Here is a 14,795-nt window from a genome sequence, read left to right as displayed (position 1 = left end):
CACACCGGACTGTCATAAATTATATTATTATTATATTATATTCTCTCTTAACAACTGACTATCAACTGACAGCCTGAATGTCAATACAGTACAATACTGTACATTCTATATATACTATATATACTTTTTTATATATTTTTATTTTTTATTTTTATTGAATAATGTGTATCTATATAGTGCGAATTGTATACTGTACAGTGTATGTTATTATTTGTATATTGTTGGGTGTAATTATGTGTATATCAGATATTTAAATTGTGCTGTGTTAATTTGATGTTATTGTAAATTGGTATATGTCTTGTAGCAAATTAGCTTAAAAAGGGAATTATTTATAATTAATTATAACTGGTTACAATCAATAACAAATATTTGGATTAGATCTTAGAATTAACTGTAGCAGAATCGATATTACAATTACTTGATCTGTCCGTCCACCGAGCAGACAATATAATTATTTATCAATTCTAGGAAGATTACTTTCCTGGCCAAGGAACGATAGCCTTCCTACTTATACAGTGCTAGCAGTAGTTTAGCATGTAGCAAGGAGCAACATTCAGTGACTTTGAATTGTGAGCGGAACACAGAGGCAATCAATTGTGAATATAAGGGATTTAATAAATGAAACTATAACTAACATACAAACAAACTAAGCAAAACATACATATATAGAATGAAGGAATAGTAAGAAAAGGAGAGACAGAGAGCAGAGAATGGCAATATTTCACGTCTGTTAACCATAACCTAAATGAGAATCATCAGAGGCACAATTCACCTTAAAAGGGGTTCAAACTTAAACGCGCATCTAATCAGTTGTAAATGGTTACTTGCATTGGTTTGTTGCTGAATAAGAGTCTTGATGCGGTAGACGAGGTTCTCGACGATTTCTTTAGGAGTGAGTTGAAGAAGTCCACAGGAAATCCACAAAGTTATTTGAAGGTAAACACTGCCAGACGGTTAAACTCAAGAGGAGAGTTTTGGAGTGGGTTGGTCTCAAGAAGAAGAGTTTTGAGCCATGATTAGTCTGCGTTCTGGAGTTTTGATAGTTCATTGCCGCACCCATTTTGTGGGTGGAGTGGCCAATCAGAGGCATGCATTTTGAGCGGGAGAAACATCCTTTGTCTCCGTTTATGGCCCATTCGCATTTTATTGCTGATCTGGACCGCTAGTGCAGCTTTTAATTCAAAACATAGTAAGAATTGTTCGATGCATTTCACGATCACATGGTGTTCATTATTGTGTGAGAAATAAAGGGAAGATCATTTTGATACCAAGAAGGTAACCTCCAGACGATATTAAAGCAGAGATACACTCATACACTTGAATATAGGCATTTAACGTCTAACTAATACAAGTAAAGGGTTTTAACTAAGTTAATATAATAGGGGAATATACATACAACACATGCATATAGCAGATACATTTATAACTGCTTACTATGGCCTAAAATAGAGAAAATGTCTTTAGGTGTGTGTGTGACGTGTATTGGAATTACTGGAGACAGACAACTGCTCTGGTGCCTGGCACGGGGGGTCACCCCCCTTTCTGTGGAATGTGTTTGAAGCTTAATGGAGACACTTCAGAGGAGACCTGTTTTAGCATCCTTTTGATAGTGATAAAGACCATCTGCAATTTAGCACCCATATAAATGTAAACGCGGAGGCCAGGTCAGTAATTTATAAGCAAATGTCAAAAGGCTAAAAGGTTTTTTTTTTAAACAAAGTGTAATTAACCATCACTGATCTTACACAGACGTTACAGAATCCCTCTTTTGGCTGAAGATGCTCTGAATTGAGACATCATCAGACAACAGTGGATCATGATGGTTAAATGGCAGGTGGGTGGTGAAGGCCGGATGGCAGGTGGATCCTGATGGTTAGATGGCAGGTGGATCATGAAGGTTAGATGGCAGGTGGTTTCTAATTTTCCTCAGCCTTCGGATCCTCAGCTGTGGTGTTAACCGTGGTCAGGTTCAGCATTGTCTCTGCCTGGGTCCCTCTTTTTTGATGGTTCCGTTTGAAGGTTCGAGGAAAGGCAGCTGTGCACCTGTTCATGGACCTTTGCACCCCGTTGACTCTGTTAAACAGGACAAAGGCAAGGCCGAGTGTCAGGGTGTACCCAATTGCAGTGGCGAGGCAAAGTGCAGTGTCAGCGGCGGTCCAGGATCGGGCAACGGGAAAGTTGGTCTGGACAGGCAGCTGAGACAGTGCTTGGAGGGCTGTGTCGATTGGGGTGATGTCAATCATTTGGGATCCCCCTTTCCCAATACTCAGTTCCATTTCAGATTCCAGGGTGAGACTGTGATCCTTGAAGAAGTCTGGAATTTCTACCTCAGATTGGTACTCGTCACTTGGAAGGTGGTACAGCGCCAGGTCCCCGAGGTGGAGGATGGCACCTTTGGGTACTTGAATCCACATGCTCTGGTTGGGCAGGCTGATACGGGTGGCAGTGTCGTGCTGGTCATAGGTCAGTGTAGCGGCACGGATAGGCATGTTGACAAGCCACTGATTTCCCACAATCTCTGCTTGTGTTTCTGTGACTTGTGCACGAGGCTTGGCCTCAGCGGGGCAGAGAGTCTCTCTTTGCATGGGTTGTAACCCGCAGATTCCTTCAGTGTTGTCTCGGAGGAAGGGCTTGCTGGGGCAGAGATAGTGGATGTCTTTGGTCAGGGTACACATGCGCAGGTTTGGGGCCAGATATAACTGTGGGTTACTGTCGTGGTAGGCCACCACATCTGGGGTGTGTATCTTGATGTGAGTGTTCCCTTGCCAAAATCCAACATTGACAATGTCTTTGAGTCTGTAAATGTTGTCAGATTCAATGACGGGTAGATTCAGAAGAAACGCCATCTCGCTGTGCTCGGGGTCGACATGTAGCAGGATGGAGCCCCCCAGGGAGTAGGCGAGGTGGGTTTGGAGAGAGTCAGGTGGATGAGCAGTAGCCGAGGATAACACCGTTTGTACCAGGCTCAGGGGCACCAGGTATGGGGGGATTCTACCCATGGCCAAGCTGTCAATGGAGGAGCTCACCTCACGGAGCATGTCAGACATTAGTGTGGTGACCAGCTGAGTTTGGGCAACATCATTCTGTATAACAGAGAATAACTGTTTCACGGAGTTCATAGTTTGGTTCAGCAGGACACTGTGAGTGTTCAGAACCACCAAGGTGCCTTTTAATGATTTGCCTATAGTCTGCAGGGTTTTGCCCTGTAGTGTGAGTTGTTCTCTAAGCTGGGGAATCTCAGTCTGAATCTCCCTTACATGTTGCCTCAGGGTAGATAGGCTCACGGAGTTGACGCTGGTGACTCCCAGGTTGAACAGGGTTTCAACAGCAGCAGCAGCACCGAGCAAGGCCCCCAGGAATCGTTTGTTACGCCGGTGATGTCTGGTTAGCTCTGCTTGGGTGACAGTCATTTTCTGCAACTGGGTGAGCATGTGTTTGATATCAGCTTCTGCGTGAGCGAGGGTATTTTCCGTCCATCGGGCACCTGCCCAACTGTAGTGTGCAGCTGCCTGGGGATGATGTGTCCTGTAGACGTTTCGGGGGTCAAGTCGGACATACACCTTTTGGGGGTGAGTCTCGCAGTTGGTGATGAGAAGTCCAGGTTGGTCACGCAGTACAATGCCTGATGCTGGACCTGGTGATGCGATATCAGGCTGTGGCTGTCCTCTGGTTAGCTGGAGGCATAGGATGGAGAGCCACAGCAACATCCTGGTTCAGAGAAGGAGGAGAAAGGCAGTGGATCAGTGAGGAAAGTTCTTGTCTGTTCAGGACAGTCTTTGTTTGAGCACTATAGCAAGGCCTAGTTAGTACTAGCCCCCCCCTGTCTTTCCCTGCCAGCAGCCACATGTCTCTTGATCTGGTTACGATGGACCCATTTGAAAACTGGTTCTTTCTGTCCCCGGCTCAGCTTGATCCGGTATGCGACAGGAGAGAGTTTGTCCACAATTTCATGCGGTCCCATCCAGTGTGGCAGAAATTTCTTTGATAGCCGATGAGAGGTTGTCTGAGGCGGCTGTGTGTAGCGGTAGTACCAGACTTTGTCACCCACATCCAGTTCTTGGTGTGACGCCTTCTGGTCGTAGTATGCTTTCTGGCCTTCCGCACTCTTTTGGAGTCGTTGCTGGGCAAAAGCAAATGTGGTTCTCAAATGCCGGTGTAGTTCCTCAAGGTATTGGTGAGTGGTGTAGGCGGTGACAAGGTTGGAGTCTCCTGGCTGGTACAGCAGGTGCAAGGGCAACGTCATTCGACGGCCGGTAAATAATTCGAAGGGAGGCACACCTGTTGACTCATGTGGAGTAGCTCTGATGGCCATAAGCACCAGGGGAAGTTTCACATCCCAGTCCTTCTGGTTAGCAGACACGTATTTTCTTAGCATGCTGACCACAGTCCGATTCGATCGTTCCACTTGACCCGAAGAGATTGGATGGTGACTTATGTGCAATTGTGCTTGGATTCCCAGAAGTTTCCAAATCTGCTGCATGATCTCCGCTGTGAAGTGGGTGCCCCTGTCTGAGTTGACTCTCAGCGGCAGACCGAACCTGGAGAATATGTGATTCATCAGGAGGTATGCTGTAGTTTGTGCAGCGTCATTGGGTGCGGGGAGGCATTCTACCCACTTTGTGAACTGGCATACGACTGTGAGGAAATACTTGTTGCCTCTTGTTGACCTGGGCAGGGGTCCGACCCAGTCAATTTGGAGGTCTGACCAAGGAAATGTGACTCCTCTGCGCTGCAGCGGGGCTCTGTGGTTTGGGTTTGCTGGTTGGAATTGACAGCAAACAAGGCATCCTTTCACATACTCTGCCACATACTGCTGCATGCTGGGCCAGTATGCCACTTGTTTTAGTGTCTCGTAAGTGGCTCTTGTACCGTGGTGTCCCGCACATGGTGCGTCGTGGGCATACATCAGCCACACCCCCCTTTGGCACTGTGGCACCACAAGCCTTGGCGCAGTGAGGTCATCAGGGACATACCATAGAATGCTGTCCATCACATGCAGCATGGATTTTACGTTGAGTAGTGCTTTGAGGGTCGGAGCATCAGCAAGCTGAGCAGGTGTAATAGGGTGGATGGAGGGGTCAGAGAGGTGGTTAAGAATAGTCTGTATGGAGGAGTCAGAGGCTTGCATGTCAGCAATGTCATTAGTGGAGATTTGAGGAGCCAGCGTAAGCGGCTGTGAGGTTGGCATTGTGGCAGGTTGAGTATGTTTGCTGCGGGTTATGGCTGCCACGTTAAGGGTGGGTGGTTGGGTTGGTGGGGACCATACCTCGCCGTGTAATGCACCTGCTTTGGCTAGGGCATCCGTTTGGTCGTTGAGGTCCTTGTCTGGACCAGGTTGCTTTGAGTGTCCTTTCACTTTCTTCCAGTAGACAAGCATATCATGCTCACTTGTGATGTCGTCACATGCCTGGAACAGGTGTTGGTGTTTAACTGGTTTGTTGTTTGCTGTCTTGAAACCATTTTGCTTCCAGCCTGGAAGATGACATGTGAAGCCAAGTCTGGCGTAGTTGGAGTCTGTGCAGATTAGCAGTTCTCTGATGTTATGAGATGATGCTATTTGCAGGCTTATGAGAATAGCTGCTATCTCGGCATATTGTGATGATTGTGGGCCCAGTTTGAAGTGTTGTGGTGGGCATGGATGATCATTTAGCCAGAGAACACCTGCACCTGCATTTAGGATGCCCTCGTTGTTGTAAGAACATCCATCGACATAGGCTGTGGGCATGCCTTGGCAGACATTCTCATCAAAATACCTGTGGCAAGTCGGTGGCAGTAGTTGGGGCCTTTCTGCTTCTACGATCTCAGTCTGTGTGTTGTCGGAGCAGTTTTGACAGGCTGCCAGGCCGTTACCCAGCGCCGACTTGTGATTTTGAGCATATCGTGCTTCCACGTTGCGCCCCTGGAGGGCCATTAGCCATGTGGCAATGCGTGCGTTTGTGACCACACCATCGCGGATACACTGGCTGTGAAGAAATGTGACAGGTTGATGACAGGTCTCGATGATCACTTTCTGTGCTCCGATGTAGTTGGAGAATCTTTGGATGGCCCACACAGTACAGAGCAGGGCTTTTTCACAGTCTGAGTATTTGCACTCTGGGGGAAGAAGAGTCTTACTGGCATATGCGACCACCCTTTTGTCTTGGTCGTGCCGTTGGTATAGACCAGCGCTGAGGCAGTGGCTGGAGAATCCAGCGTCCAAGTAGAACTCCTTCTGTGGATCCGGGTATGCCAGACCTGGAGCAATGCACAGATGTTGTTTCAGTTCATTCATGGCCTTTTGCTGATCGTCTGTCCAGACGAAGGGGCAGTCCTTTTTCAGAAGGGCAGTGAGAGGACGTGCGATGTCCGAATAGTTTTCAATGAATTGCCGTGAATAGTTGCACACACCTAGAAAACTTCGGAGTTCTGAGACATTGGCAGGTGGCTTGATGTTCTGAATGGCCTGGATGCGGCTGGTTTGGGGCTCAATACCCCGTGGTCCGATAAGCAGGCCCACGTAGTTGACCTTGGTTTTGCACCATTGTCCTTTGTGGAGGGCAATCTTGGCGCCGGCGGCGGTCAGCTGGTGCAGGACATGGTCAATTTCTTTCAGGTGATCAGCCACCGTCACACTTTTCATGAGGACATCATCAACATAGATTAAGTTCCCTCTTACTCTGGCATCTGGGCATGCTTTGTTGAGGAAGATGTTAAATTCGGCGGGTGAGTTGGCATAGCCGAATGGACACCTGGTGAAAGTGTACTGCCGATTGCAAAAGGTGAAAGCCAGCTTGTGTTGGTCATCTGGATGCACTGGTATAGTCCAAAATCCTGAGGCCACATCAAGAGTGGAGAAGATTGTGGCTCCTCTGATCCTTGGTATTTCTTGGTCCAGCTGTGTCATGGGCCACCATGATAATGGCACCTGTTGATTCAGTTTCCTATAGTTAATCGTTGGTCGCCACTTTCCGTTTGGTTTAAGGACAGGCCAGATGGGGGCAGAATAGGTGCTGTTACACGGACATCTTTCTCAAGCATAGAGTTGATGATCTCCTGTACAGGTTCGTACGATTCTAGGGGGATCTTGTATTGCTTGACAAAAGTGGGTGGAGCTCTTGGGTGCGTTGGGATCCGCACAACATGAAGGTTAGTGAGACCACAGTCTAAAGAGTCTTTGGCAATGCCTCTTTGTATTTGTACAGGACTTGGCGGAGTTTGTGGCGGTCTGCATCCTCCTGTATGGCATCAGCATCTTTCAGAATTTGCTGGACTTGTGTCTCAAAACCTGGGTATGGCTCTTTTGTCATTAATTCCTCTGTCTTGTGTGCAGTCAGAGGTGCAGCAACACTGTCAGTCTCGCCGGTGGCGTGGTTAGAGACTGTATACACGGCAAGATGTTGGTCTTCTGTTAGCTCTGTTCTACACACCTGCTCCTTGACCACTGGCATGACTGAAGTTACGGTGATGATCTTGAAGGGTGCTGTTGACACTGTGTGGCCTGAGCTTCCTTCTGGAATCAGTGAATCTGGGATGGGTCCAATTACTGGTAAAATCAGTTCAAAGTCATGGAAGTCATAACTCACTAGCCAACCCAGCCGGTAGGCCTTAGGCACTCTGACATCCGTTGCTGTGCAGTTGTTGAACAAGATGTACACTGCCCGGGATGTCACGTCAACGAGGGGTGTGGCTTCCAGAGTGAGGCCCAGTTCCCCACACTCGGGTGAAGGCTGGAAGAAGCCCAATGTGTGGCTGAAGGTTTGACCGCATCGCAGGTTGAGTCGAACAGCGACCCCTTTGGTGTATGCTGGTACTACAGTCTCTTGTTCGTTGATAAGCGTGCAAGCCTCAGGGATGGTTTGGCCTGACAGGAGGTTCTCAAGGTTGACAGGAGCAGTGGGGGACTGTGAGGTCATAGGAGCCCATATCACTTCATTGATCATGTCCACATGAGCCCTGAGACGAATCAAAATGTCCGCTCCGATGTAAACATCACGCGGTAGGTCTGGAAGGACCAGGAAATAATGGGTTAAGCATCTGTCATTCCACTTCAAGTTCAGGGCACAGATGCCCTTGGCAGTCACCATGGTCGACGGGCAGGAATTCAAAGGGAATCGTGTGCGCTTGTTAGCAAAAGGAGTGTCCGTTGTGTGCTGTTTGAGCGCATTGAACAGTGAGAGGCTGATGGCTGAATTGTCTGCCCACAGTGCTAGTATGGGGTCTGTTGTTGTGATATCGTTCAGCTGTAGACCCCCCATGACCTGGGGGCCATATGAGTCGGAGTCTTTGGCTAGCTGGAAAGCACATAGCAGTGACCTTGACCCTTGCTTTTGGGTCGAGACGTTCCCGTGGCTGGCGTTGAGATTTTCTGTGACCTTTGTGACCTGGCAGTTTGTCTGGGGTGAACTTGGAGACTGAGGAGGTAGAGGTTCTCGCACTTGAGCCCAAATTTTCAGCTGTTTAAAGTCTAACAGGGGTTCAAAACGGTCTAACAGGTCTTTGCCAATGAGGAGAGGAAATGTATCCAATTTGGAGATGTATACAGAGTGCACTAAGCTCATAGGGCCGATGGTCAGGTGAATTGGAGCTACCTGTTCAAGTTGGACATCATTTTGGCTGTAGGATTGCACATTCAGCACACACCTCTGATATTTAAGAGTTCGATTCTGTCTCTTGGCTTCAATCTGAAGTCTGTCAAAAAGTTGGCTTGACATTAGAGTGAGGTCAGCTCCGGTGTCCACGAGGGCGTCCAGTTTCACCTCATTTTCCAATGTGATGGCCAGGTATAGTTTTTTGGCCACCCCCTTTCGATCAGGTTCCCCAGGAGTTTTGGCACTGGGGCTTGTGTGGTGACTGGCAAGCAGTCAGAGCTGGTTTCGTGTGGCTCGTCAGGGAGGCAGACCACCAAAACCGCGCTTTCGGGTACTTTGGGGTTTGTGTTGGAGATGTGGTGCTGGATGTTGGCTGGCTCTGGTGGTTCAACAGTCAGCTGAGATGGTTGTGTGATGTCATCACTTGGTGGTGGTATATGTGGTTCTGTGGTTGACAGTGGATTAGCAGGGGTCTGGTTGGGAGGTTCATTTTGAGAGGACTCTGAGTGGTCATTGGGGTCAGATCTCATGCTCAGTCATAACTGATCTGACTCATCCTTCTTGTCTCTCTTGTGGGACTTTTCCTGGAGGAGCTCCTTTAAAAGTCTCATGATCTCTGCTGATTCAGACGTAGCTTCCCGGTTCTGTTCGGCTGACGGTTTATATTTGGGCTTGTCCAGGGCGTGTTGAGAGGGGTTCTGCTGCTGGCAGTCTGAGCTCGATGCTTGTGTCGGTGAGTGTCGGTACCCCTTGGACTGTCTCTTAGCTTCCCAGGTGGCTTCACCCTTTCGGTTGAGAGGTGGTTGTGACCTGTCCCAGGATCTCTCGGGGTGCCCAGTCTGATGCTTTGGACGGGCACCACCATGGCCACGCTGCCCTCTGCTGGCTGGGAAGGATCTTGACATTGTGTTGACAGGTTTGTCACTGTGGCTTGGCTTGGCGCCCTCTAGGGCAAGTTCTGAACTCTGATTAGTGACAGGACAGATTGTGGGGGGTTTTCCCATTTCTTTTCATCTTTTCTTTGTTTGGCATAGGCCTTATGGCTTAAGTCTCGCAGCTGTTGGGTGGACATAGTCCGTGGGCAAGCCAGAACCCCCAAATGGTGACTCACTGTTGGGTGCAGGTTCCGGAGGAACAGAGTTTTGAAATTGAATTCTTCTTCCATTCCTGGCTCATTCCGTGCTCCGAAGTATGCTTGTCTGAGCCTGGTGTAGAAAGACTGCATGGTTTCCTGTCTGCCCTGTTTAAGGTCCATGGCCGTAATCAGCCCTTGCTCTGATTCTGGGTCAGAGAATTCTTTAATCAAAGCCTGCTGCAGTTGCTGGTAATCCACTTTGACTGTTTCTGGCTGTCGGTCTAGAAAGCTCCAGACTTCACGGCTGGCGGTGATTCTGAGCAGGTAGAGTCTGTCTCGTGTGGTAACATTGGCAACAGTTTGCAAGTGAAAATCAATGTCTTTTAAATAGTCGTGCACATCGTGGCCTCCTGTAGGGCTTGGAGTGAAAGTGGGAATGTTTCTAGCCAGCTTATCCAATTCTTTAGGTAACATACCGTGACTGGAAGACAGCCTTTGGAAAGGCTCCCACCCCCTTTCTACTGCTGGGGGTTCTGGGATGCTGGCAGGTGATGTCTTGAGCAGTGGGCTCTCTTGTCTAGGAGGTATCAGTCTACTGGTTAGGGGAAATTCCGTGGTGTGCATTTCCCTTTCAGAGTCACTTTGCAGTCTATATGAATGTTTAAGCTCTCGGTGAACTGTGTCAAGTTCTTCTTTCAAATAGTCTCTTTGTTGGGCCAGGGCACTGACTTCAGCCCGGGCACTTTGCAGGTGGCCCTCACAGGCCTTGGCCCTGGCTTCTCTTTCTTTAAGTTCAGTCTCTGCTCCCCTCAGGAGAGCCTCAGCTTGCTGGAGTTTTTTACTCAGCTCCTCTCTGGTGTCCTTTTCCTGCTGCTCTCGTCGTGCTGTATCTACACGGAGATCAGTCAGGGCGTTCTGGAGTCTCTCTACTTCCTCCTGCAGCTCTGGGTCCTTTTCGTCCGCTGTCCTGTGCTCGTGCTGAGTCTCCGAGGTTAGCTGGTCCAGTTGACTCTGAGCGTGCATCCAGTTTCTCTGAGCTCCCTCAGCCTGGAGCTTCAGCGCTACTGCTTCCTGTTCCCAGCGGGAGATGCTCTCTTCACTCAGCTTTGCCTGGCCGAGGTTATGGGCCAGTGACCCGACGATCTTGGCCAGCTCTTTGTGGCTGTAGTCCTGTGTCGGGTCGTGGGCCATCAAGGCGCTCAGGTTGTTGTCGAGCTGTTCCCGGCTCATGTTCTGCAGGTCCCTGGTGGCTTCAGGAATAAGGGTGCTAGTCAGGGCACTCAGCCAGGTCTCTAGTTGATCCCAGTGGGCATCAGGGCTGGATGATCGAGACATGTTGGCTCACTGGTGAAGAGAGAGAGAGAGAGAGAGAGAGAGAGGGAGAGAGAGGGAGGGACAGCACACAGGCCAATGCAAGTCCTTATAGAGTTAGCAGGCTACAATTATAGTAATTTTTATGTTCTATTCTCGGTCTTTTTGATGGATACAAACAGTTAATGGAGGGTAGACTTGGCAGCTTGGGTCGTCAATCTATTACTCGGCTTTCTCTGATGATTCTCAAAGGTTCGGCCTCTTAAAGGTTGAGGAGAAACCTGATTTTGGGGTTTCGCTAGTTGGAAGGGTCAGTATTCTATGGGTTAGGCTTAGTGATGGATCGAGGTGATCCAGTCGGGATCCCGTGGCAGCTCACTGTGATCCGCCGTGGGGGCCACCGTCGCTTCACCAACTAAGCAGTAGAGGGAGTGATACCTATAGGTGCACACAAATGGCTAGAATACAGAGATTAATTTTACATTTAAATTCAAACACTGTTTGAACTAAATTTAAAAGTGGGTGGCTAAGGCAAGAGAGAAAAAGGCCTGAATAATACAGAATGATAATAAAAAAATAAAAAAAAATTAAAAATAATAAAAAAAAAATGTCAAAATTAAAAAAAAAAATATTACAACAAAAAAAAATTTAATAAAAAAAAATAATAAAAAAAAAGATTTTTTAAATAAAAAAAAAAATTCAAAATAAAAAAAAAAATTTAATAATAAAAATAAGAAAATAAAAGGAGAAGAATAAAAGTTATGATAATAAAATAAATTAAAACAAACCAAGGAAGAATTGGAATAAGTTTTTCAAATGCAATGACAGGGCTAACCAAGGAAAACCAACCTACTGAGAATGGCCACAAGGTGGCGTGGGTGAGCCACCCAAGGTTCAGAGGAAAACAAAAGGGTAGAGGTGAAATTTGAGAAGTGCTAGACACTTAACTAAACTGCCCTCTAGTGTTAATCAAAGGTACTGTGATTAAATCTGAGCGCGTCTAGTGTGATTGCTCTCGCTCTAGCGGCTGATTTACTGCAACAATCACAAGTACAATGCAATTTGATCCGAACCGAATTTTAGTTTGTGCAAATTAACTGCACAAAGGTGTGTGGCACGGTTTCTTCGCTGCCTGTTACACAATAACAATTATAACAACAGGATTTCTTCGCTGTTATTACACAAATTATTAATTATAACAACAGGATTTCTTCGCTGTTATTACACAAATTATCAATTATGAACGAACAGGGTTTCTTCGCTGTTATTACACAAATTATCAATTATGAACGAACAGGGTTTCTTCGCTGTTGTTACACAAATTATCACTTGATCAAGGTTTTTAAAACTCTCATTTACATACCAATTAGATATGATTAGATTTGAATTAGGCACCCATTCGTACGTTAATGGTTAACCCGAGAGAGTCACGATCATCTAGTTGAATGAAATTTGCAACACAAATAACTTCAGTCTAGCGATACAATCACCTAAGGCCTTTAAAAGATGATAAGAGGAGCATCGCTCAAATCCATCTTTATCGCAATGAAGGAAGTTTTCTTCGTTCCAACAGGCGATTTTGATAATATTAAAATGTACTGCAAAGAGGTTTCTTCGTCTTTACAGAACGATTTTAATATTATGAACTGCAGTTTACTTTTACAATTACAATTAACAGTGACTAAATGTTAGTCAAATAGAGGCTGTTAAAAATACAGTACTGGAGGTGGCTTTAACCATCCAATTAAAAGGGTGAGTCCGCGTTGCGGCTTGTCTCACTCTGAGCGCGCATAATACAAAAACACAAATAAATTGATACTGAGTTTTCTCACAAACAAAGTTTGAATGTGCCCGCAGTTCTCCACCATTAATATATGTAGCAAATTAGCTTAAAAAGGGAATTATTTATAATTAATTATAACTGGTTACAATCAATAACAAATATTTAGATTAGATCTTAGAATTAACTGTAGCAGAATCGATATTACAATTACTTGATCTGTCCGTCCACCGAGCAGACAATATAATTATTTATCAATTCTAGGAAGATTACTTTCCTGGCCAAGGAACGATAGCCTTCCTACTTATACAGTGCTAGCAGTAGTTTAGCATGTAGCAAGGAGCAACATTCAGTGACTTTGAATTGTGAGCGGAACACAGAGGCAATCAATTGTGAATATAAGGGATTTAATAAATGAAACTATAACTAACATACAAACAAACTAAGCAAAACATACATATATAGAATGAAGGAATAGTAAGAAAAGGAGAGACAGAGAGCAGAGAATGGCAATATTTCACGTCTGTTAACCATAACCTAAATGAGAATCATCAGAGGCACAATTCACCTTAAAAGGGGTTCAAACTTAAACGCGCATCTAATCAGTTGTAAATGGTTACTTGCATTGGTTTGTTGCTGAATAAGAGTCTTGATGCGGTAGACGAGGTTCTCGATGATTTCTTTAGGAGTGAGTTGAAGAAGTCCACAGGAAATCCACAAAGTTACTTGAAGGTAAACACTGCCAGACGGTTAAACTCAAGAGGAGAGTTTTGGAGTGGGTTGGTCTCAAGAAGAAGAGTTTTGAGTCATGATTAGTCTGCGTTCTGGAGTTTTGATAGTTCGCACCCATTTTGTGGGTGGAGTGGCCAATCAGAGGCATGCATTTTGAGCGGGAGAAACATCCTTTGTCTCCGTTTATGGCCCATTCGCATTTTATTGCTGATCTGGACCGCTAGTGCAGCTTTTAATTCAAAACATGAATTGTTCGATGCATTTCACGATCACATGGTGTACATTATTGTGTGAGAAATAAAGGGAAGATCATTTTGATACCAAGAAGGTAACCTCCAGACGATATTAAAGCAGAGATACACTCATACACTTGAATATAGGCATTTAACGTCTAACTAATACAAGTAAAGGGTTTTAACTAAGTTAATATAATAGGGGAATATACATACAACACATGCATATAGCAGATACATTTATAACTGCTTACTATGGCCTAAAATAGAGAAAATGTCTTTAGGTGTGTGTGTGACGTGTATTGGAATTACTGGAGACAGACAACTGCTCTGGTGCCTGGCACGGGGGGTCACCCCCCCTTTCTGTGGAATGTGTTTGAAGCTTGATGGAGACACTTCAGAGGAGACCTGTTTTAGCATCCTTTTGATAGTGATAAAGCCATCTGCAATTTAGCACCCATATAAATGTAAACGCGGAGGCCAGGTCAGTAATTTATAAGCAAATGTCAAAAGACTAAAAGGGTTTTTTTTAAACAAAGTGTAATTAACCATCACTGATCTTACACAGACGTTACAGTCTCATCACTGTCACGACTGCTATGTTGATCGGAACTGCACCCAAGAATTTCACACACCATTGCACTTGTGTATATGGCTGTGTGACAATAAAGTGATTTGATTTGATTTGATTTTGATTTGATATATATATATATATATATATATATATATATATATATATATATATATATATATATATATATACAGTTCTGGCTATAATGGATTTCATGTAATCTGGATTATGTAAACTGATTACAAAATACTTGTAACTGGATTAAATTATATTTTAAAATATTCGAAATCAGACTACAGTTACTTTTTTATAGATTACATGATTACATATTAACAGGCAATGGCAGTAAATTGTTAATAATTTATTGATCATCCTTATCATTCTCTTTATTTAAATCTTTTACAATTTTCATTCTAAATCAGCACACCACTGATAGAGAGGAAATAAAATATTTTTTATTTTGCAATCATTTTTCTGAATTTCTGGACATAAGCACCACTCAAATGAATAAAACATACATAATTAG

General features: G+C 45.3%; 1 protein-coding gene across 1 annotated transcript; it reads right to left on the bottom strand.

The window, feature by feature from the left end:
- Positions 1-9,513: 9,513 nt before the first annotated feature.
- LOC127419374 (uncharacterized) lies at positions 9,514-10,977 on the bottom strand. Its single transcript, XM_051660725.1, has 2 exons — positions 10,289-10,977; positions 9,514-10,210 (listed from the first exon to the last, which is right to left on the bottom strand). Exons 1-2 carry the CDS (start codon positions 10,975-10,977, stop codon positions 9,514-9,516), a joined length of 1,386 nt encoding a protein of 461 aa, XP_051516685.1.
- Between the last annotated feature and the right edge of the window lie 3,818 nt (positions 10,978-14,795).

Source organism: Myxocyprinus asiaticus, chromosome 28 (assembly GCF_019703515.2).
Source record: "Myxocyprinus asiaticus isolate MX2 ecotype Aquarium Trade chromosome 28, UBuf_Myxa_2, whole genome shotgun sequence".
Taxonomy (NCBI): domain Eukaryota; kingdom Metazoa; phylum Chordata; class Actinopteri; order Cypriniformes; family Catostomidae; genus Myxocyprinus; species Myxocyprinus asiaticus.
The sequence above is the reverse complement of the archived record's forward strand: the minus strand, read 5'-3'. Positions and strand labels throughout refer to the sequence as shown.

Coding starts and splice junctions, on each gene's coding strand:
- LOC127419374 (XM_051660725.1), bottom strand. CDS start 10,977: ATGTCTCGATCATCCAGCCCTGATGCCCACTGGGATCAACTAGAGACC. Junction 10,211..10,288: donor CTTAAACATTCATATAGACT/GCAAAGTGACTC, acceptor TAGACAAGAGAG/CCCACTGCTCAAGACATCAC.